At 41.1% G+C, this 24,081-nt stretch overlaps 1 protein-coding gene across 5 annotated transcripts in view; it reads right to left on the bottom strand.

Annotated features, from left to right (window-relative positions):
- fat3a (FAT atypical cadherin 3a) overlaps nt 1-24,081 on the bottom strand; it is an 874,448-nt gene that overhangs the window by 675,239 nt on the left and 175,128 nt on the right. For 4 of the 5 annotated variants that reach the window (XM_068033985.1, XM_068033988.1, XM_068033989.1 and 1 more), the window contains one exon: nt 19,212-22,526. In XM_068033985.1, the coding sequence (XP_067890086.1) occupies nt 19,212-22,526 (3,315 nt within the window). Of the gene's footprint in view, nt 1-19,211; nt 22,527-23,304; nt 23,356-24,081 lie in introns of those variants that run through there. The other variant, XM_068033987.1, reaches the window with a different exon arrangement.

The raw sequence follows: 24,081 nt of genomic DNA, 5'->3' as shown, positions 1-24,081 counted from the left end.
GAATTAGGTTTCAGTCGCCGAGCGGTGGGGGGAGGGACCACCACATGGCCTCGCCACTGCTGGAAATGTGCGGCAGGCCTCTCCCGGAGGTATTTTCCGGGCCACCCCCATGACCCCTGACATCAGAGGGCTAGTAAAACCCAGCTCAGTAAGTCACTTACAATGAATTACTTAGCATATTTTTAAAAACTATTTCACAATAATATCCAGTTTTTGAGAATTCAAAAGAGCAGGGAGCTTTCTATATTCAAGCCAACATTACACTTTAATTAACAAAACCAAAATAATTCATCTTATTTGTTGTTTGTGGGACCTCACAATGTGCAAACTGGCAGCCAGATTGCCAATACGATAATAGTGGCTGAACTGCAAAGGTAATTTATTAACTGTGGAGTGCTTTGGGATATCTTACAGATGTGATGAGTTGCTAAATAAATGCTACCTTATTTTATACTCCCTATAACACTGCATTTTTTAAAAGTACTTTCTCATTAAAATATACATTTTTTTACATTTTTCTCATGTTGGGTTAGCTGTCCCTTTGGACTGGCCACTTCTATGCTGTTACTCAAGTTTACGTCGCACAAGAACACAAGTTGTCTTCTTATCGAATATGCAGCTGGTATAAGAAAACTTCAAAATGACCCATTTTTCGTCATATTTTATAATAACAACTTTTTATTCTAATCAACTAAGTTACCAATGATAACATTCATAAAACCCAAGAGTGGGAACCATGGGATGTAATATTTATTCGATGCCCTTTGGCTACAAAATGCTGGTAAAATTGCACTAATAGTTTTTAATCCAAAACTTTAACAATCGCTTAATACCTGCTGTTATGTTAAAATTTGAAATCGCAAAACTTGAAATGTTCCCATCATAGGATAGACATTTTGGATCTCAGCTGCCTATTCCAATACAACAGGCTCATGTTTTGTCAGCGACTGTACACAACCTGAAATGACACAAGACAGTGGGCTGCATTTTATTCAGGCATCGCGCTCTGCGGCGGTGCCCTTTATAATCTGTGCAGCACCCGCACCTACTTAATTTTAGTGCACCTTTTTTAAAGCCTCAAAGGTAACACAGTAGTTTGGCAGATGGCACCTATTGATTCGGATAGCCAAATTCAGCTCAGTCTATGATGCTGGAGATGTATTTTCTGCAATATAAGTTTCAGCAGGCTAGCAAAACTGGAGCTTGATGTATTTGAGGATGAGAGAAAATGTGCAATTACTACTGAGTTAAATCAGCAATTTCAGTATTAGATGCCTCTCAAAGCAGCAAAAATAAAAATAGTTTGTTTTAGTTTGGGTGTGGCCAAACCTCTGGGGTAGGTAGCCTTCTGCTGCCTAATTCTGGGTGAGTTAAAATGGTGGGGGTTGGGACACAGTGTGAACTCTTATTCACCATCAGAACTCCCTATTCAGACTGTTCTGCCCAGACAGGGAATGATAAACTACCTGCTGGAGACGATAATAGGATGCATGGAAATAGGAATAGATGAGAACTTGCATTTATATAACACCTTTAATGGGGTAAAAGGCCCAAAGGCTGTTCATAGAGATGTAATCAAAAAGTTGGTTGTCAATCTAAAGAAAGAGATATTAGAAAAGGTTTCCAAAAGCTTGGACAAAGAGCTAAGTTTCTAAAACAAAAAGATTTGCATTTATATAGCACCTTTCCTGACCTCAGGATGTCCCAAGCTGCTTTACAGCCAATGAAGTGTTTTTGAAGTGTAGTCGCTGCTGTAATGTGGGAAACTAAAGTGAAAATTATAAAATTAAGAGAAGTTTTAAAGGAGCAGACTGAGGTGCATAGATGGAGGGATTTAACAAGGGAATTCCAAAGCATGGAGCCGAAGGGGTGAAGGCAAGACTGCCAATGGTGGGATGAACAAGATGGAGTTGCACAAGAGGAAAGAGTCAGCGGAGCAGAGTTAAGGGGTGAGTGTTTTAGGGGTGGAGGAGGTTATGGCGATAAGGAGTCTAGAAAGGAATTTAAATTGATTAATTATGAGATTATGAACAGTTGTGGCCAACATTGACTGTGGAAACTGGTGCATGAAAAGAAAAAGCTTGTCCTTTACATATCTAATCTGTGGCCAGGCACGGTAACTTCAAATGTAATTGAAGACAAAGAAAATAAATTTAAAGACACCTATTTGCATTGTATTAGCTTAGGAATGTGCAAATTCCAATTAACCTACTCATGTTCAGGCAGTGCATTAACCAAATTAAATCACAGATACAAACTCCCATGAAGAAACATTAAAATCAGAGATATAAAATGCAAGAACCATCACAGTTACATTTGGTAGAATTAGCTTTTAATTACAAAATTCTTGTATATGTCGGCATGGAAATCCCTCGCCATTCATTCTGTGATAGTTTTTGGAGCTGATCTGGCTAATCACAGTGGGCAGCAGTCTCACCTCTGAGTTAGAAAGTTGAGATTTTGCATCTACTCCAGGGACTTGAGCTGACTCTCCTGTGCTGCACTGTTGCTAAGGTGCCAACTTTCATATGAGATGTTAAACGCAGGCTGACCACCTCCAGGCGCGTATCCATTGTCTCTCGAGATAAGGAGGCCCAAAAGAAGATCTTTCTTCTATAGACGCAAAAGATGGTAGTATTTCAAAGAACAGTGGAGGGCATTCTCCCCAGTGTCCTACTCAATATTTTATTCCTCAACCAACACCTAAAAAAGATCATTTGGTCATAATAACATTGCTGAGTGTGGGACCTTGCTGTACACAAATCAGCTGCTACAGTTCTGACTTCACAACAGTGGATACGCTTCAAAACGTACTTCATTGACTGTAAAGCACTTTGGGACAGCCTAAAGTTATGAAAGGTGCTGTGTAAATGCAAGTCTTTCTTTCTTGGACACACTACACCTCTGTATACCAGCTCAGATCAGTAGTCTGGGACAGTAGTCATGTTTGGACATGCAGGATGCAGGGCTGCCATGCCTGCATAGCAGCCATGATCAACAAACTTCAGATGTAGTTCAGGTGTCGCAGCAAGGCCTTGAACAACTCATGGCACTGACAGATGGGCTGAGATCAAGTCACTAAATGTCTCAAAAGCACTTATCAGCAAAAAAAGAAAAAGGGTGAGGGGGGGAAGATATAGGATAACAAAAAGGAAAGAATAAAAGACTCAATGTTTGACAAACAGCAATGAGGTAACACCTCATCAGAAAAATGGCATGTCTGACAACAATATACTGAACAGTCAGCTTAGATTTAGCTCGGTGTCAGTTTTTATTTGATTATGCTCCTGTGAAATGTCTTGGGACAATTTACTCCATTAAAGGTTCTATATAAATGCAAGTCGTTGTTCAAATCATGCTCAAGACCTGTAGTTCGGCTTGAACCCACAACATTCTAACTCAGAGGAGGCTCCCATCGTCAGGCTCTAATCGTGTCCTGGTGTGATCTTCATCCTGCTGTCTGGCACTCCCGTGCCTTCGAATCCCCGTCCGGGGCACCGAGGCAGAACACTGGTGGGAAACGGGGAGGAGGTAAGCTTGCCAGTGCTGCTATTGTTTTCACCTGCAGCCAATTTCAGCGGCAGGAGTATAAATTTCAGCCCAGTGTGTCTGCAGATGCCTCAATCAGGAGTTCAAATTATTTATTTGATTTCATAGAATAGAGAGAAGATTTGAAGTTAGAACTAATTTGTTTAAATTGCTATCTGGGACATCCCATGTGCACCATGTGACTATGGAGATAGATGATGCAAGGGGTGCCTGTTGGTGTTTTGACCTGTGTGCTTGCTGACAGACAAGCAGTTGGCTTTTAGAAAGCTGTTGGCTTTGAAAACAGCTGGACTCAGGAGCAAAGAGGCCATCAGGAACCAGGACTGCTTCTGTTTTGAGTAAAGTTGGGAAATCCTGATTCGTGAGGTGTTGCAGGAGAACTGGAGTGTTTGTCTAGCTGTACGCTAGAGGGAGAATTTTCAGGAGATCTCAAACCTCAGAAGACAGCTGAGAAACTCAGGAATCTAAGTGTATTCCAAAGAGCTGTGGATTGGTCCCAGGTGAAGTAAACAAATCGCCAAGATCCTGTAATGTTTAGGGGAACTCTTGGGGTGGAAGTAACAGTCAAATAGGAATGTTCTGTTGAGATTTAGAGTTTAAAGTATTCGTCTTCACGTTCTGTTAAGATTTTAAGTTTAAAATATAAATGTTTCCAAATTGTGGTGTTGTTAGTACTGTTTTGCTTTGTTTAACTTTTGTACAGTGAAGTTTTTTGTTGAAATCGTGCAGCGTAATTCTTTCAGTAATAAACTGGAAATTCAACTTTCTCTTTTTAAAGGTTAACGGTGCCTAATGGGATCGTAGCACCTCCCCCCCGCCATACCCGCCCCAATCCCACCTCTGCAGAAATGGCCCAGGGATCTGCCTGCCTGCCTCCGTGCCACTCCCACTGGGGGCTAAAAATTCTCCCTAAGGGTGCTGCCAATATATAGATTGATAGATAGATAGTAAAGAAGGAAGAATTGTTCAAGATCTAAACAGGGGTCAGCAATGTGTCCATGGTAAAAAAAAATTGAAGTCTGTGACTGGTAATTTCAGAGATGAGAAATTTCCCACTGGCTTCTTCAGAGTGGCTTTTAAAATAAAAATCACAAATGTCAGTTTCACAGATGACAGGTGCTGGGAACAAGAACAGCTCTTCTGAACTTCAGACAGCTTTGGGGTTTTCCGGTGGGTTCCGATTTTTTTTGAAAAGTCCGCCAGAAAACCACGAGTCTGTCCGAACTTTGGATGCGCTGTTGCCGCTCTCAGCAGACAGGGATGGGGAGAGAGAGTGAGAGAAAGAGAGAGAGGCAGACAGACAGGCACAGACAGAGCAGAGGGAGAGAGAGAATCAAGATCACTCCTGACAGATGGACATCTATCCAGAATACCCTGCATCCCTGCAACGAGTGTGTGGGTAGACAATGACCACTTGTACTAGCAAAAAAATGCCAGGTATCTCAGTAAATTAGTGTCCAACATAGTGACAAGAAAGTAAGTCTATAAAGTAGTCTTCTTCTTGAAAACTTCTTTTCAAAATTGCATATTTGTTGTTGTTTTGATTAATAGTAAGGCAATTTTTTTATGCCTTTATCGTTCCGAAATTGTCTCAGCAGCCCCCTATGTTAAGATAATATTTGCAATGTGACGCTACCCCCATGCAAAAGGTTGGACACCCCTGCTCCAAGTGTTTAACCTTGTATTTTAAAATAACTTAGCAGTTAGGTTATTTTAAAACACAAGGTTAAAGGCTTGTCACTTAGGGAATGTCTCGATTTCTACACTCTGGCATGCAGTACTTTTACTTGGACACAAGCTCAGTGACATGTTGAAAGTTACTGGCCTTTTATTTCTATATAAATGTCACAATTCTGCTGCTATCCATTCGGAATCACACTGTTCCATAACTTGTACTGAGCGGGAAATGGGCAAGAAAACACAAGGAATCTCCTGAAGTCAGCACTGTAAGTTCCTCATGAATACAAGAGTACGGTCTACTGGGGCTGAATGATATTGGTGCAAATAGGATGCTGCTGACCATTAATCTCATAGTCCCACTCTGTTTTTCTGTTTTACATGACTCTTCTGAAGTACTATCTGCTCCATCCCATAAAATTCTCTTGATTTGGAGATCACTGCTGTTTTGATGGCTGCCCTGCCTTCAGACACATATTACAAACATGGGGAGAAGTTACACAAGCATTGACCATGGGCTAAATTGTCTTGAGACAACAGCAGTGTGAGAAATGGTCCATCTTTCTAGTGATGATTTTTCTACTGTCTCACCTCAACAACCACAATAACAATCCTCTCCTCGAGTTTCATGGTTTATTGGATGAATTTTCACTCCTAACGTAGTGGGGTGAATTTTATAGACCCCCCCCACTGACGTCAGGGGTCATGGTGGGGGGTCTGGAAAATGCCACCAGTGGAGGCCCGCCATGGGCCTCGACGCTGGGAAGGCCCGGCCTGATATTTCTGGTGGCAGTGACGTCTCTTGGTGGTTCCCCCACTGCTCAGCGACGGGAGCCAAATTTAAATATGTAAATTGATTGAAATAAAGGAATAAATTACCTCCTCACTCTCACCATCTGTCCTGGTGCGATATTGGTGCTGGTTGCCAGGGATCTGAGGCAGAACACTGGTGGGGAGGGGGGAACAGGTAAGTTTCTCTGTGCGGGAGTGGGGTCAAAATCATCTCATTGGTGTAGGGGATGATGGGAAGGGTTAGAGTGTAAGGTTTATGTACTTTGTGACGGACGGAAGGTCAGGTGGGCAGGGGAAGTGTTTTGGGGGAGAGGGCAAGTGATTCATTTTATGGTTATGGGGGGGTGGGAGAGGGGCAATGTAAATGGTTTAAATTTTTTTATTGAAGTTACCTTTAAATATTTAAATTGAATGTTAGGGCTCGGAGCCCTTTAAAAATTGTGTCAGCACCTGCGCAAAGGCAGCTGACCCCATTCCTGGGGAAGGATCACCCGCCCCCTCTAAATCATTGGGATGGGCGATCCACCCTGGCTATTTAAATAAGCCGCAACACTGAATATCGTGGCAGCTCAGTGGCATGCAGTCCAACCCAGCGTGAATCCACAGGCCCATCTACCACCCCATGACATGCTGTAGCTATCTCTATTCTATCAACAAAAGTAATTCATATTGGCATTGCATACTATTTTGCTTGCTAGCTAGCTAATATAGTTGTGCTGCTCTCCATTGATGTTTGTATGCTTACCTACTTTATTTATAGGGAGAAATATGTTTTAAATCAGACTGTGTTTTGATGGCATTAGATTGGCTATATGCTTTATACACAGTTTAATTGCCCCCATGTCCGTGGCTGAGTCAATAACTCCGTCAAATGTCCATGGTGCAACAGTGCTTATCCTGGATCTAACCCACCTCATAGTGCGCAGTTAAAAATTGGCAGCATCCCAAGAAGAAATAATCCAGCTGCTCAGAGACAATTGCTGCAAGACCTGGGAGTTAAAAATTCTAATTCCCCTCTTACCAGACAATCATATTACAAGCCATTCTATCCACTCTAAGCTGAAAAACTACAGGCAATAATCAGCACAAAAGCTTATGATTATTCCTCTCTAGCCACAAAAATCTCGAAATATTCTTTCCTTCTTTGAACAGCTACCAGGCATTCTTTGGTGTCACATTCTTACTGCAGAGAACCACTGAAAGTCTGGATGATTCATTTAGAAAGAAGAAGTTGACTGTGTAGACAATAGAAAAAGGTTAAGGTAAATTACTTTTGAGCAAGCTGACAGTAATGGATCAACTGCCTAAATAGGTGATATTTCACTTCAATCTAAAAAGAAAAAGTTTTTTTAATACAAAATAGCCTAGAAAAATTTCTGGGCAAATGTAAGTTCTGTCAATAATGTAACAGCTGTGTTTCCAAATTTATTCAATTTGAAAGTGGTACTTTGTGCTAAATATTACAGTAATCTGCCAAAAAAGGCACATTAAATACCAGAAATTTGCCAAAAACTATTCAGGGCTGAGCTATGCAATTGAATCCAGACATCATCAACAAAATAAAAAACATCTGCCATAAAAAATTGGAACAGCACTTTTCCTTCAGGGTATTTTATTAAATTCTTTTTAAGTCAGTAATGATTTTCAAATAGTCAGGCATTGGTTACCTCATGCCTGAATTCACCTAACCTCTGGAAATATGAATAAGGGAAACTTTCAACTAAAGTTTGGCAGCTAAAAAAAGTTACAACAGTTATTTCAAAAAGTTGCAAGATGTTCTGCTGTGTTTTTTTTATTCCGTTGTATACTTTTTTTCCACTTTTAATCGTAGACAAAGCTATCTAAACTACAGCTTTACTTCATTTCAATTCAGGAGATTATATTTCTACTGTTCAAGGTCTATGGTCTCCCTTTACTGAACCAAGAAACAGGTATACAACACTGCCATGTTATAAAACCATCTTATACTGGTACAAATAGATTTCTCAAGCATGCATTAGGCCACAGGAAATTTCTTTCTTCAGTACAATTTCTCTTTCCAACAACTACCAGGATTAATGTTATGAGACATTTGTCCATCACTGCACCACTGCACTAAAGTATCAACTTGATCTGCATACTTTGAGCAATTTGTACCAACATCAATTATAAAAATTATCTCATAAGAAGCATCTTCCAAAAGACATCCAAGATTTTTTTGAACGGAAATAAGTCTTTTAACAGAAAATCATCTTTAAGAATTTTAATTTTCTTTGTTTTTTCATTTACAATCTGCTTCTTCTCATTGCCATGAACCATGCAGTCAAAATTACTTCTTAAAATGACTTAGATGCCAGCCTTAGCTCAGTGGTAGCAGTCTCACTGGAGTCAGATGGACATGAGTTCAAGCCCCACTCCAAATACTTCATCACACAATCTAGCCTAGTGTTTCAGTGCAGTACTGAGGGACTTCTGCTCTATCACAGCGACTGTCCTTCGGATGAGATGTTTAACAGTCTGCCCTCTCAAATGGATTCAAAAGATGCATGGCACTATTTGAAGAACAAAAAAAGGAGTTCTGCCAATGTCCTGGCCAATATTTATCCCTCAGAAAACAACCAAATCACTAAAAACAGATAATCTGATCATCTGTTTCACATATCTTACTGCTGTTTTTGACCTTGCTGTGCATAAATTAGCTTACTCATTTCCCTACCTTACAACAGTGACTGCACTTCAAAACTACTTCATTGGCTATAAAGCACTTTGGGACACCCTGAGTTCACAAAAGTTGCAAATACATTCCTGTTTCCTTTGCACAATGTTGAGATTTACATTGTACATCAAACCAAGCCTAAACCTCACCTTGCTGTTAACCTGAGCAAACATGAAAAGTAATTACTCAGAGTAATTAGGCACAGTGGTGCAGTGGTTAGCACCGCAGCCTCACAGCTCCAGGAACCCGGGTTCGATTCTGGGTACTGCCTGTGTGGAGTTTGCAAGTTCTCCCTGTGTCTGCGTGGGTTTTCCCCGGGTGCTCCGGTTTCCTCCCACAGCCAAAGACTTGCAGGTGATAGGTAAATTGGCCGTTGTAAATTGCCCCCAGTGTAGGTAGGTGATAGGGAATATGGGATTACTGTAGAGTTAGTATAAATGGGTGGTTGTTGGTTGGCACAGACTCGGTGGGCCGAAGGGCCTGTTTCAGTGCTGTATCTCTAAATAAATAAATAAAAAATTCACTCATACATATTTCGTTCAAAATAGCTGCACAATTAATGGACTGACAATAATGGATGTATATGTAAGCAACTCAGAATAACCAATCAACTTCCAATTTCATCCTTCAAATAGTACGAATACACAGGCACATGCATTTTCAAACTGATAAGCAGTTAAACTGTAAATTGTATTAAGGAAATTCCCTCTAATTTAAATAACCTGTGCGGCTCTATGAAAACATTTGTCAACAATTAGAATAGAATGAGATAGTGCAATGAACATTGGACTTAGTAACATAATTATGTTTTAAAAACTGTGGTTTTTAAAAGTTTAAGATGGAGTCCGAGAAGTCAGGTGACCTCATGTCAACTCTGCTTAAAGACAAGACAGAAATCGTGGTTACAAAGATAGCAGAGAACACAGATCAAAGATTTTTTTTGAAAAACAGAGACTTCAGGGGTAAAATACCTGAAAAACAATGGATTTCACCCTCTGAGACATTTGGATCGTAAACAAGGAGTCAGTGATTCTGAGAATGCAAATGTGCATGGTAGCTGCCAACCCTGGAAACAATAGACGGCCCGAGTGGCACTGCTGAAAACAGACTTGTGGACTTCGCATATTGGAAAAGGACAATGAGCTATTGACTTTTGATTACATATAAATTTTGTGGATTTTCTGAAGGCAGAGAGGCTGTAAGAAAGAAAACCAGTGGTGGCAGTCTCAGAGAAGGCTGTAAGAAAGGAAAACAACCAGCAGTGACAGCCTCAAGGGAGGCAGAGGGAACACCTGCTCTCAGAGAATACTGATACAGCGAAAGGCTGCGTAGACTTGAACCTGTTTAGAAAGTTGAAATTTGCAGAGAAGCAAAAGACCAACCAGATCACCAGGGATCACCTTATTCATGGATGTCCAGGTCGAAAGTGCTCAGAAAATTGAACAAAGAGGACATCTACTTTGAGGAAGGTCTGGGAGACCCAATCCAATGCAAATGGAAGGATTTTGGGACTTGTAACCGCAAAGATTTTGCCATCAAAGAGGACTGTGTAGTGTATAAGTATGGTCTGAGAGTTTTCAAGTGTTTTAATAAGTAAAGAAAATACTTTCTCTGTAATCTGGGGTATCAGGTACTTAAAAATTATTATTTAGTTAATGGGGATTTCTTTTAGTTTAGTTGTTATAATGAAAGTCTTAAAAAGTGAAATCTTGTGTAATTCTTTAACTTGGTCTGGGGGTTCATATCTCATATTTCAACGTGAACCGTCTCACTGAGGTTGGAACATACATCACAGAAGGAGATCATTCAGCCCTTTGTGTATGTGCCAGCTCTTTGAAAGAGCTATCCAATTAGAGTAGGGGAGTGGAACTTTCTCCATAGACCTGCAAGTATTTCTCCAAATCCCTTGGGAAAGGTATTACTGAATCCCAGCTCCCTTTCAAGCAGTGCATTCCCGATCACAACAATTTGCTATGCAACACCTTTCTTCCCTCATGTGGCCTCTGGTTCTTTTGCCAATTACCTTAAGTCTGTGTGTTTTGGTTACTGTTATGATCCTGTAGTTTTTTTTTCTGGGAAGAATGCGGTGTGCCTTTAAGGCTGGAAAAAAGCCCTACTGCTTTATGGCAGCAAGCTGTAAAGACTGAGTCAAAGAATACAGCCTTGGATACAGCCATTCGGAGACTGCGAGTCAAAGGGTGCATTCTCGTTACCTTGGATACAGCCACTCGGACTGAGCATTGAGAGATACATTTATTCCAATTTGATTTTGAACTGGCTTATAGTGCAAACAGCCTGTTCTAACATAGAACACAGCCAGACAGCTGTGTGTTAGCATGTGAAAGAAGGGCTCTCAGCCCATTTAAACTGAAGGAAAAGAATTTATTCCGTTTATTTATTATTCACTCAAAATTCTAAAACGTCAAGCCAAAACAGAGATCTCTGATAATTTAAAATGAAGGAAGGGAATTAGACTGTGACAATCTTTTATCCCTCAAAAATTCTAAAGCCAGATTGATTCTATTGAAAGTGGCTGCGAGTTGTTGATCTACTGTGGTCTTCGCTGGAAGAAAGAGGAGTTTGAAACTTCGGGTGTTGGACTGTTTTCCTTTCCTCATCGGACTCTAGAAGATTGTGGATGGACTTTAATCAGAGGATTGTTCATCGGGAAGTGTAAATTTGCAAGGACTCTAATTTTTTCTATCTTAAATGTTGTTTATCTCTTCGTAGTATTTAAGAATTTTGTTTTTCTAATTAAATAGTTAATTTGTCGATTTAAAGACACCTGGTTTAGCGTCATTCCGGGATGAATAGGTAGTATAATTTGGCTGGGTCTTTCTTTAATTTGGAAAGTTTAAAATGATATGTTAGGCGATCTGTGGAGGGACAGGAGTGAATGAACAGTGCATTTCTCCCACCGAAATCAGAATCGTATATTTTGACTGGGGGGGCTTTGACTGGAGCGGTCAGTCGTAACATTTACTAATTCATCTGCCACTGTAAGTACCTTAGCCTTTCTACTCAGAGAGCCTTCATAATTTTGACCACCTTTATCAAATCTCCCTTTAAACATCGCTGTTCTAGAAGAAGATTCAAAGGTTCTCCAGCTGGATTTTAAAACCCGTCTGCCATAGGAAACTTGGCGGGAGCAGGGGGAGGCAATGAAGATCAGTTCAGTGGAGGCCTGCCATCGACCCCGATGGCGACAGGCCCGTGCGGATCTCGGCAGCGGTGGCAAGGCCTTGTGGCAGCCACCCCGCCACTCGGCGACAGGGACCCCCCCCATTTAAATATGTAAACTAATTTACATACCTGATTTAATGAGGGTCCCGTCGCCTCCTTGATCGCCGCACCGATCTTCATTCGGGTGGCCAACAATGCCGCGCCTTCAAATCCCCGTTCGGGGAAATGTGGCGCAACACCTGTGGGGAGGGAGGAGAAGGATTGTTTCACTTTGTGTGTGGGGGGGGGGGGGGTAGTAGTGACATCGCTGTGAATTGGTCAGGGGGGGTGATGGGAAGGGATAAAGGGCAAAGGTGCTGACCTTTATGGGGGGTGGTGAAAGGTCAAATTCTTAATAAACAAATTCCGGGGGCGGGTGGGAGGTGAAGGGCAGAAATGTTTTGAAATGCCATTGGGAGGGTGCAGAACTGAACTTAATGGTATTTTAATAGGGTAGGCAGTGATGTAGTGGTATTTTCACTGGACTAGTAACCCAGAGACCCAGGGTATTTCTCTGGGGACATGGGTTCGAATCCCACCATAGCAGAAGGTGGAATTTGAATTTAATTAATAAATCTGGAATTAAAAGCTAGTCTAATGATGGTCATGAAACCATTGTCGATTGTTGTAAAAACCCATCTGGTTCACTAATGTCCTTTAGGGAAGGAAATCTGCTGTCCTTACCTGGTCTGGCCTACATGTGACTCCAGACCCACAGCAATGTGGTTAACTCTTACATGCCATCTGAAATGGCCTAGCAAGCCACTCAGTTGTACCTAACCGCTACAAAGTCAATAAAAAGGAATGAAACCGGATGGACCACCCGGCATCGACCTAGGCACCGGAAACAACAACAGCAAACCCAGCCCTGTCGACCCTGCAAAGTCCTCCTTACTAACATCTGGGGGCCTGTGCCAAAGTTGGGTGATGCTGTCCTACAGACTAGTCAAGCAAAAGCCTGACATAGTCATACTCACAGAATCATACCTTACAGACAATGTCCTAGACACTGCCATCACCCCGGGTATGTCCTGTCCCACCAGCAGGACAGACCCACAAGAGGTGGTGGCACAGTGGTATACAGTAGGGAGGGAGTTGCCCTGGGAGTCCTCAACATCGACTCTGGACCCCATGAAGTCTCATGGCCTCAAATCAAACATGGGCAAGGTAACCTCCTACTGATTACCACCTACCGCCCTCCCTCAGCTGATGACTCAGTACTCCTCCATATTGAACACCATGTGGAGGAAGCACTGAGGGTGGCAAGGACACAAAATTTACTCCGGGTGGGGGACTTCAATGTCTATCACCAAGAGTGGCTCGGTAGCACCACGACTGACCGAGCTGGCCGAGTCCTAAAGGACATAGCTGCTAGACTGGGTCTGCGGCAGGTGGTGAGGGAACTAACACGAGGGAAAAACATACTTGACCTCGTCCTCATCAAGCTGCCTGCCGCAGATGCTTCTGTCCATGACTGCATTGGTAGGAGTGACCACCGCACAGTCCTTGTGGAGACGAAGTCCTGCCTTCACATTGAGGATACCGTCCATCGTGTTGTGTGGCACTATCACCGTGCTAAATGGGATAGATTTTGAACAGATCTAGCAATGCAAAACTGGGCATCCATGAGGTGCTGTGGGCCATCAGCAGCAGCAGAATTGTACTCAACCACAATCTGTAACCTCATGGCCCGGCATATCCCCCACTCTACCATTACCATCAAGCCAGGAGACCAACCCTGGTTCAATGAAGAGTGCAGGAGGGCATGCCAGGAGCAGCACCAGCCATACCTCAATATGAGGTGTCAACCTGGTGAAGCTACAACACAGGACTATCTGTGTGCCAAACCGCGTAAGCAGTATGCGATAGACAGAGCTAAGCGATCCCATAACCAACGGATCAGATCTAAGCTCTGCAGTCCTGCCACATCCAGCCGTGAATGGTGGTGGACAATTAAAAAACTAACTGGAGGAGGTGGGTCCACAAATATCCCCATCCTCAACGATGGGGGAGCCCAGCACATTAGTGCAAAAGATAAGGCTGAAGCATTTGCAACAATCTTCAGCCAGAAGTGCCGAGTTGATGATCCATCTCGGCCTCCTCCTGAAGTACCCAGCATCACAGATGCCAGAATTCAGCCAATTCGATTCACTCCACGTGATATCAACAAACGACTGAAGGCACTGGATACTGCAAAAGCTATGGGCCCTGACAATATTCTGGCAATAGTACTGAAGACCTGTGCTCCAGAACTTGCCGCGCCCCTAGCCAAGCTGTTCCAGTACAGCTACAACACTGGCATTTACCCTGCAATGTGGAAAATTGCCCAGGTATGTCCTGTACACAAAAAGCAGGACAATCCAACCCGGCCAATTACCGCCCCATCATCCTACTCTCAATCATCAGTAAAGTGATGGAAGGTGTCATCAACAGTGCCATCAAGCGACACTTGCTTAGCAATAACCTGCTCAGTGACGCTCAGTTTGGGTTCCGCCAGGGCCACTCAGCTCCTGACGTCATTACAGCCTTGGTTCAAACATGGACTGAAGAGCTGAACTCAAGAGGTGAGGTGAGAGTGACTGCCCTTGACAACAAGGCAGCATTTGACCGAGTATGGCATCAAGGAGCCCTAGCAAAACTGAGGTCAATGGGAATCAGGGGGAAAACCCTCCACTGGCTGGAGTCATACCTAGTGCAAAGGAAGATGGTTGTGGTTGTTGGAAGTCAATCATCTGAGCTCCAGGACATCACTGCAGGAGTTCCTCAGGGTAGTGTCCTAAGCCCAACCATCTTCAGCTGCTTCATCAATGACCTACCTTCAATCATAAGGTCAGAAGTTGGGATGTTCGCTGATGATTGCACAATGTTCAGCACCATTCGTGACTCCTCAGATACTGAAGCAATCCATGTAGAAATGCCGCAAGACCTGGACAATATCCAGGCTTGGGCTGATAAGTGGCAAGTAACATTCGCGCCACACAAGTGCCAGGCAATGACCATTCCAACAAGAGAGAATCTAACCCTCTCCCTTTAACATTCAGCATTACCATCGCTGAATTCCCCACTATCAACATCCTAGGGGCCTCCATTGACCAGAAACTGAACTGGAGTAGCCATATAAATACCGTGGCTACAAGAGCAGGTCAGAGGCTAGGATTCCAGCGGTGAGTAACTCACCTCCTGACTCCCCAAAGCCTGTTCACCATCTACAAGGCACATGTCAGGAGTGTGATGGAATACTCTACACTTGCCTGGATGGGTGCAGCTCCAACAACACTCAAGAAGCTCGACACCATCCAGGACAAAGCAGCCCGCTTGCCTGGCACCCCATCTACAAACATTCACTCCCTCCACCACCGACGCACAGTGGCAGCAGTGTGTACCATCTACAAGATGCACTGCAGCAATGCACCAAGACTCCTTAGACAGCACCTTCCAAATCCCCGACCTCTATCAACTAGAAGGACAAGGGCAGCAGATGCATGGGAACACCACCACCTGCAAGTTCCCCTCCAAGTCACACACCAGCCTGACTTGGACGTATATCACCTTCACTGTCGCTGGGTCAAAATCCTGGAACTCCCTTCCTAACAGCACTGTGGGTATACCTACCCCAAATGGACTGCAACGGTTCAAGAAGGCAGCTCAGCACCACCTTCTCAAGGGCAATTCGGGATGGGCAATAAATGCTGGCCTAGCCAGTGACTCCCACATCCCTGAATGAATTTTTAAAAATTATTTTTTTTGGTCATTGACCTGACCTGGTCCTTTAATTTTAAAATCTCCATGAAGGGCTGTAAGCCCTTTAAAAATGGCACTGCGCCTGTGCATTGACACCTGACGCCATTGTCTGCAATAGTTCACCCACGTGATCGCGGGGATGGGCGCCGCGGCCATGCTAATGAACCGCTGCATTTGAAATTGCGACAGCACCCTGACCTAGTACCCATGAGGGCGGGGCGCATTTTTTTACGTCCGCCATCAATGTCGGCGGCGGGCTCTTAAAATACAGCCCCTCTAGTCTTTCTACATGACTGAAGCCCTTGGTGCCATTCTAGTAAGTTATCGCTGCATCCTGTCTAAGGCCTTGACATCCTTCCTGCAGTAATGCAGAATTAGCTACAATGCTCCACTGGAGCCTAATGAAATGAAATGGGGCTTGATTAACAATCAAACCAGAAAATATATCAATTTGATTGAATAATTCTTACTTTTAATTCCATTTTCAATTTCTAGGCTTCATTTTGGATTGATGTAAATTAGCTTAATGCAATTTCTTTTAGATAAGCTTCAAGATTACGCCATTTATAAACAATTCAAATGAAAATTATATTACTTAATAGCTACTGCACAACAGTGTTTTTCAATCAACAGCACATTCTCATTGACATACAATGAACTCCATGGGAGTTTAGTTAAGGTCAAATTGATCACAGTCGACCTTGATTTATTTTTTTTACGTTTACGAAGAACTATTATACATTACTGACAATGATTCATTTGACTCTAACTGTATATATATTGGCACACTATTATTTCAGATTCCAGCAGATCAATGCCTACAAATGAAGTTCCCAGTGTTTATGCCACTCAATCCATCTCTCTTCTCTAGCAGCAGACTTTTAGATCCAGTTTTTGTGAGCCTGTGAGTTTTGTACTGGGATAAGAGAGTTCAATTTAGTATGAACACCAGTGGCCAGCTCATAGACACAGCTATCCCGAAATCTGAATTAAATGATGCCAATATTAAAATAGTTTCTGCTACAGGTAGACTTTAAAGATTCCTCTGCATATTTGAAGGACAGGAAATTTACTTGGTGTCATGACCAATATTCAACTCTCAAATCAGTACCACCAAAACAGACTCACTGGTCATTCATAATAAAAACAAGAAATGCTGGAAATACTCAGCAGGTCTGGCAGCATCTGTGGAGGGAGAAGCAGAGTTAACGTTTCAGGTCACTGACCCTTCATCAGAACTGGCAAAAATTAGAAATGTAAAAGGTTTTAAGCAAGTAAAGCAGGGATGGGGCATGAGATAACAAAAGAGGTGTTGATAGGACAAGGTCACAGAGAATAACTGACCAGAAGGTCATGGAGCAAAGGCAAACGGTATGTTAATGGTGTGGTGAAAGACAAAGCGTTAGTACAGAGAGGGTGTTAATTGACAGAAAAATGAACAGCCAGTCAGAAAAATGCACAGCCCTGGCCCCATGTCACTGGTCATTTATCTCATTTGCACTTTGTGAGTCTTTGGTTGCTGTGCTTGCTTACAAAACAACACTTTAAAATTCATGAATTGGCTGTGAAATAATTTGGGATGTCTTCAGGATGTAAAAGGCACTGTTATAAATGCAGTTCTTTTTTTCTATCATTACAATAGCAAGCTATTAAAGTCGCTGGAAAATAAACACAAACTCTTTTTTATGTCCTTCAAAAAAAAGTCCATACCTATGTTTAGTAAGTATAAATGTTTTTGCCTCTTAAACTGTACTGAAATAAAACAGGCATTACCACTTAAACATTAAGCTTCTTCCGCCTAGTAATTTTCAATATTGTTTCCTGAATCCCAGAATATACAGTGATCCAGTGCAGGTCCACACCCTGCCAACTTTAAGGATGGTAATGAAACTAACCTCACAAAATGTCTGATTTGAATCAGCATTAAAGCTGTAGTTTACAGTGATATAAAGGCTAACCTACATCGATCACTGTTCAGATAACATTTTTGAAGGATAAAAGTACTGAACTCTGCAAACAATCAAGAACAGGTTAATAATATTTATACCAACTTTGCCTCTAATCACAAATTTTAATGGGATCTGGCTTAGAATAAAAGTATAAAATTCCAACTCTCTGTTAAGTTTCAAGACATCTCTTGTATTTTGTAAAAAAAAATCAAAGCTCAGTGTGAAATTATGGAACTTTAGAAGAACTCAATATAACAATTTTGATTTTGGCATTCCTTCTTATTAATCCACTGACATATTCTTTGTTGAAAAACTATGCACAAGCCAAAGATGACCGACAGAACAATTGCAATAAATAAAAAACTCTCAAGGTGCAGATCACAGGAATTAAATATGCTACATATTGCTTTTCATCTCAGGCCAACTAAGTGTTTGTTCAGTACTTGAGAACTTAAAAACAGGAAGAAATCCAAACTGACTGTTTACAGGACAACTTTCAACACAATATTACTAACAATTTATAAGAATAATCCATAACACATAATTAAAATATGAACTTAAGTTAAAAACGTGTTTAACCAGCTGTGATTTTTTTTCACAGTATGGTTGGCAAACCTTAAATTAGCACGAAAGCATATGTCACTCTAATAATGTCAAGGACATACTGCATAGCAGAACTCAACTTCACAATGGAGGAACTGCTCCTTGTCAAAAATATCCAAGAAATAATTGCCACTATTGGCCAATATCATCAAAAATTGTTTAATTCAGTATTTTTGGAGTTTCAGATTTTTGCGAATAAAAGAAAACTACAGGTACAATTGCACAACATACTGAGAAATTTTTCACCAAGTTTAATTGAGTCTTGAGCCAGATTTAACTATTAACTCAGCAATAAGAAATATTGTTGGAATAAGCAATAAAAAAGTAAAACTGAATGTGTATGGTACCTAGCCTATAAGATAAGCCTCAATTGTGCATTATAGACCTTGGTTCTCTTTTTCTCATCTGACTACATACATCAAGTGTTCAATAGCAAGCATTTACACAAATTAAACTGTGCTTGTTACAATCATAAATGCTTAGAATTAAGCAAAGGTTTCTACACCACACCATTATTATGGAGCAGTGTTGAACGATTACTCGACAGTAAAATACGCTAACAGTTTAACAATGAACAAATATCCATTAACACCAAGCAATTTTAAAGAATCTATAAAGCCTAACAACACAAGTAAACAGGAACTTTATAAGATATCAAATGCTCCTATTTTTCAACAGATAATCTGCACGATTTAACTTACTTTTCTCCCAGAAACTCTTTCAAACAATTTGAAATTTTGGTCCTTATTTGAATAATTACTACTTAGCCTGATATAATTTGCAGGTATCTGCAAAACCACGCTAAAAGGAATGAATACTACTTATTGTTATACAAATATTTGAATATGTTGCAGCGGTTCACATAAATAGTTTGAATATTTTAGCAAATTCAATTTAAAGCAACAAAGAAATCAATTTTCCATAGTTTACATTCTATGCAAGGTAAATTATAAAAAATCTTCAACCTTTGAGCACAGTCCTACCTGTGTCCTCGCTTACAGTGAAACGTCCAAGGCCACTGCCATCCCGGATGGAGTACTGAATCTGTCCATCCCTTCCATTATCATCATCTTTTGCTGTCACCTGCAGAACACTTGTCCCAATTGGTGCATTTTCCTTCACTGATGCCATTTTAGCAAACTCTGAAAATTGGGGTGCATAAAGATTTTCATTCACATCGACCACTTCAATTTCTATAAAGGATGCTGAAGACAAGGATATCGGCCGACCTTTATCTTTAACACGGACTGTCAGATTGTAGAACTGCTGTTTCTCAAAGTCCAGTTCTTTTGATAGGCGTACAGCTCCACTGGTTCGGTCAATTTCAAACTTCCCGTTATAATCATTTCCTAAAGAATAGCGTAACTGGCCACCCAAGCCAAGGTCAGGATCATGAGCTTCAAGCCACGTTACCACAGCACTGACAGGCATATCTTCGAGTACCTTAACGAAGTAACTTGACGGAATGAAATGGGGAGCATTGTCATTAACATCAACAAAAATGATCTCCAAAGCTACCACAGAATACTGTTGATGACCACTCTCAGCTTGGTCACGGGCTTCTATTTTCAATGTGCAGTTTGGAAGTAATTCCCGATCAAGTAACCCAGTCACATAAACAATGCCAGTTGAGGCATTAATAGCAAATTGGTGGGTGTTTGTTAATAGTGTATAAATTATTTCACTGTTACAGCCCAGATCTTCATCCGTGGCTTCAATCTGAACTACTTCTGTACCAATCACTGTATCTTCTGGAATGCTAACGGAGTAACTCTCCAGCAAAAACCGAGGCTTGTTATCATTATCATCTTGGATATGGACTGTCATCAGTCTCCAGGCACACTTTGGAGGAGACCCCAAGTCACAAATGGTGATGTTAAGAATATATTTATCCGTTAATTCACGATCCATTGGCATTAGCACTGTTAACCATCCTGTTTCCATTTCAATATTAAAACAACTATCGACATTGCCATCAGAAATGGTATATATAACTTTGCCGTTGAAGCTACTATCTGCATCAGAAGCTGGGATCTTAACAATAGTACTGCCAACTGGAAGGTCTTCCTTAATGGCTATTTCAGAAGGAAAGGATTTATCAAACTGTGGAGACTGCCTGTTAACCGAATAGAGATCGAGAAATAAGTCCTCCATCTTTGACTTGTTTATTTTAACCCTTTTGAGTAATTTTTCAGTTAGTTTCTTAGCAGCTCCAGTTTCTCTACATGCATAGTTCTTTGTAGTTGGTTTACCATGCACCAATGAAATATTAAGAAACATAGGGTCAGCAGTGTTCTCTCCATCCGTAGCTGTTATCTGAAGTGAAAAGAGTCCATCTTTTGGATTTGCACTATTCAATTCTTTTGTTAAGAAAAGCACACCAGAGTCAGAATTTAGGTCAAAGAATCCGAGCTCATTTCCAGATACGATCCTGTATTTTACCAATTCTAGTTCATCAACATCAATAGCTGAAACAGTAGTTACTTGTTCACCAACGGGAAACTCACGTGAAATCACTCCTCGGCAGTCTACTTTTTCAAACAGGGGTTTATTGTCATTAACGTTTTCCACATTTACAGTTACATTTACTTCACTCTCACGCCGATAAGGCGAACCCCAATCTGAGGCCCGAACAAAAAACCTGTAACTCTGAGTTGAAGACTCAAAATCCAGCTGTTCACTTGTGCTGATGACACCTGTAAACTGGTTTATTACAAAAGGTAATGGATTCAGGCTGCCAATGCTATACGTTACGTATCCATTTTCTCCTTGATCATTGTCAGTGGCAGAAACAACAAAAACACTGCTACCAACAGGCATGCTCTCATTGATAAATGCCTCATATGATGGGTAGTGAAACTCTGGAGTATGATCATTCGCATCTTCTACCTTTATGACGACTCCTACTTTAATTCCATTGACATTGCTTATTACCTCTAACACGAAATGTTGTCTTTCAAGGATGCTTATATGCTGTGCTGTGGTGATCAGACCAGTTTTAGGATTAATGTAGAAATGACGAGCATCTTCAGTTGCAGTGAGTTTATATTCCACATTCTGTGGTTCAGGCTTTAGTTTAACAACAACAACAACTACCCCAGGAGGAGCAAATTCATTCAGTTCCACTTCATAGAGATCCTCTTCAAAAGTTACTTGGCTTTCATTTTCCTCAAAATTTCCAATATGTACAATTTTCACTGCCGAAAATTTCTGAGGGGTTCCTTTATCTTTTGCTTGAAGAGTTAGATTATAGCCATAGGGAAAGTCTTCCCAGTTTACTGTCTTGGCTACCTTTATCCTATACTCCCTGCCGCTTAACCCAGTTCCAACAAGATGGAACTGTTCTGAAGGATCACCTGCCACAATAGATATTGATTCAATTTCCCCATTAATTCCATCATCCAAGTCATCTACAGTTACAATGCCATATATAGGATCACTGTCCATCAAGGAGGGAATGTGAGTCACCACACTTAGGGTTGGGGCATATTCATTGATCCTATCAATATGAATGACTAGCTTTGCTGTACTGCTTACTCCATTGTTCCCATAAAGTTTCATTCCACGATCCACTGCTAAAACCTCCAGATCATATTGTTTTCTCTCATCATAGTTCAATCTGCCACTTAGGGAAACTATGCCGCTGGTTGGATGAACTGCAAAGATGTCAACTCTATCTTTAAAATAGTAATAAAATTCTCCATTTGATCCAATATCTGCATCAGTTGCTGTCACTTGTGCAATGCTAGTTCTCAGTGGTGTGTTTTCAGGAATTGTTACGGAATATGTGGTTGGAGAAAATAAAGGCCGCAAATCATTCATATCCAAAACTTGAATATTCACTTTCGTCCATGCCTCCAGGGCTTCCCCTCTAATTGCAGCTTTCACAATAAGCAAATAGTGGTTCTGAACTTCCCTGTTTAATATGGCAGAATTGCCTCCTTTAGTCCTTATCCTCAGGAAACAGAAGTCTCCAAGTAAAACTTCTTCTGCTTTGAAGAAGCTGTCCTCATCTCCAGAAATAATCCTGTATTTAATGTCCCACGATGGTTCAGTCACACTTATCCCCATTTTAACTTTACTCTTGGCATAGGTCCTTGCAGCAGAGTTCTCGTGAACAGTGGCATTGTACAGGGAATGTGTAAACTGGAACGTTGCAGGAAATGCTGGTTCTTGAAATTGGTGACCTTGACAACTGCAGATAAAGAGCTGGAATAGCAGGAGGGCGAGGCAGAGGAAGGAAAGTGGTGTGCCTGCCCCGCAGCCCATATTTAGATCCATCCCATCATTCTTCCATTCTAACATTTAGAGACGAAAAAAAGAAAGGTTATGAATAAGGGTAATTTACATAATGGTCATTCTGAAGGCTAGAACCACATTTCTACTTAGAACCTTGATCATCTGACTAATAGAGATGGTAAATTGCTAACTGCTCATTTAATCAACAAGGTTAAAGAGATTTCAAAATGTGCCTTAATCACAGGGTGGACTATAGTGCAATCATTAAACACAGTGGCCTGGATTTTGTGGTAGTAATGAAGGTGAAACTGTCAGCGTTTTCCATCATTACCCATCAGAAACTGGAGTCCGCATATGCGAAGTTAAATGCAGAAATCCATAAGTTACTGTCAATGATTCTACACTTCTCCAGAGGGTGCAATATTGAAGTCCCCCCAAAATGTAATCAATTGGAAATCACTGAACTGACGGCAACACCCACTTTTATGCTCTTTGTCTTGCTGTAAAAAAAAACATGAAATGTGATACCTTTTTGAATGAGGTGTAACTGGGTTTTTAAGGGCATAATAAGTTCATAATTACTGCTGAAGAACCTCGCTGGCTCTGAAAGAGTAATTTTCTATTTGTTGAATGTCAATTTTTTCATGATTAGAAATCTCACATATTTGGGATTTTTTCAAGTTTATGATATTTTAGCTTCTACCTTAATGCCATGTATATGTCCCAATCATTTATTTCGCTATCTGTAAAATTTAAGAATTAAACATGAGGGGATTCAGCGGTTTTTGCTTCCTGATTTGTAGTCTGGGAGAATACTTTAATTCATTGGTTGCTTACCCTGCTTGACGGCATCACTGTTGCTCAATGCTTGGAGATCTCTTTGATTTGGCACCAGAAACAAACTGCCATCGAGAAAGGGGAAATCAGCACCGCAGAGATCACTGTGGGGAGCTTCCTTCGAGGTCAGCAGCAAGCTCTGTTGCTTTGCTGTTGAGTGCAAAATCCATCCCCGTTAGTACAGTTTTTCAACAGAACTCTGCATTGCAAGTATTGGTCAAAATAGAAGACAAGCTTTACAGGATTTTTTTTTGTCTTTTAATGTATTTTACTATAAAGGAAAATTCTAAGGATGCTTTTTTCAAAACAGAGGACTGAATGTTCTATTTAAATTGGGGACTAAATAGTCAGTGAGTGGACTACCAACATTGGTTGTGATTTTCAGATACATTTTCCTGAATTTTAAGTGTCACTGCCACCCTCATTCAAATACATTTAGGTGACTTATAAAGACTTGTTCTTTCAAAGATAAAAGGAATTAATTGATGACTATCATAGTAAAAAGATGTGATGTAGCCTCAGGAAATGATGCAAATTATTATGAAATATACAAATAAAATGAAAAAAAAATAACAGGATTTATATACTTTGTGTCGAGCATTTGAAGTGGCAAATGCATCAGGAAATTCTATTGTTACATTTCACGCAATTGAATCATATGAAGGACTCATTCACTGTTAGGTATCAAATAGGGCAAACGTGTGTACCAGTGCAATGGTTTTTAGTTTAGTTTAGAGATACAGCACTAAAACAGGCCCTTCGGCCCACCGAGTCTGT

This window comes from Heterodontus francisci, chromosome 6 (genome assembly GCF_036365525.1).
Source record: "Heterodontus francisci isolate sHetFra1 chromosome 6, sHetFra1.hap1, whole genome shotgun sequence".
Classification (NCBI taxonomy): domain Eukaryota; kingdom Metazoa; phylum Chordata; class Chondrichthyes; order Heterodontiformes; family Heterodontidae; genus Heterodontus; species Heterodontus francisci.
This window is presented reverse-complemented; position numbering and strand designations above follow the sequence as displayed.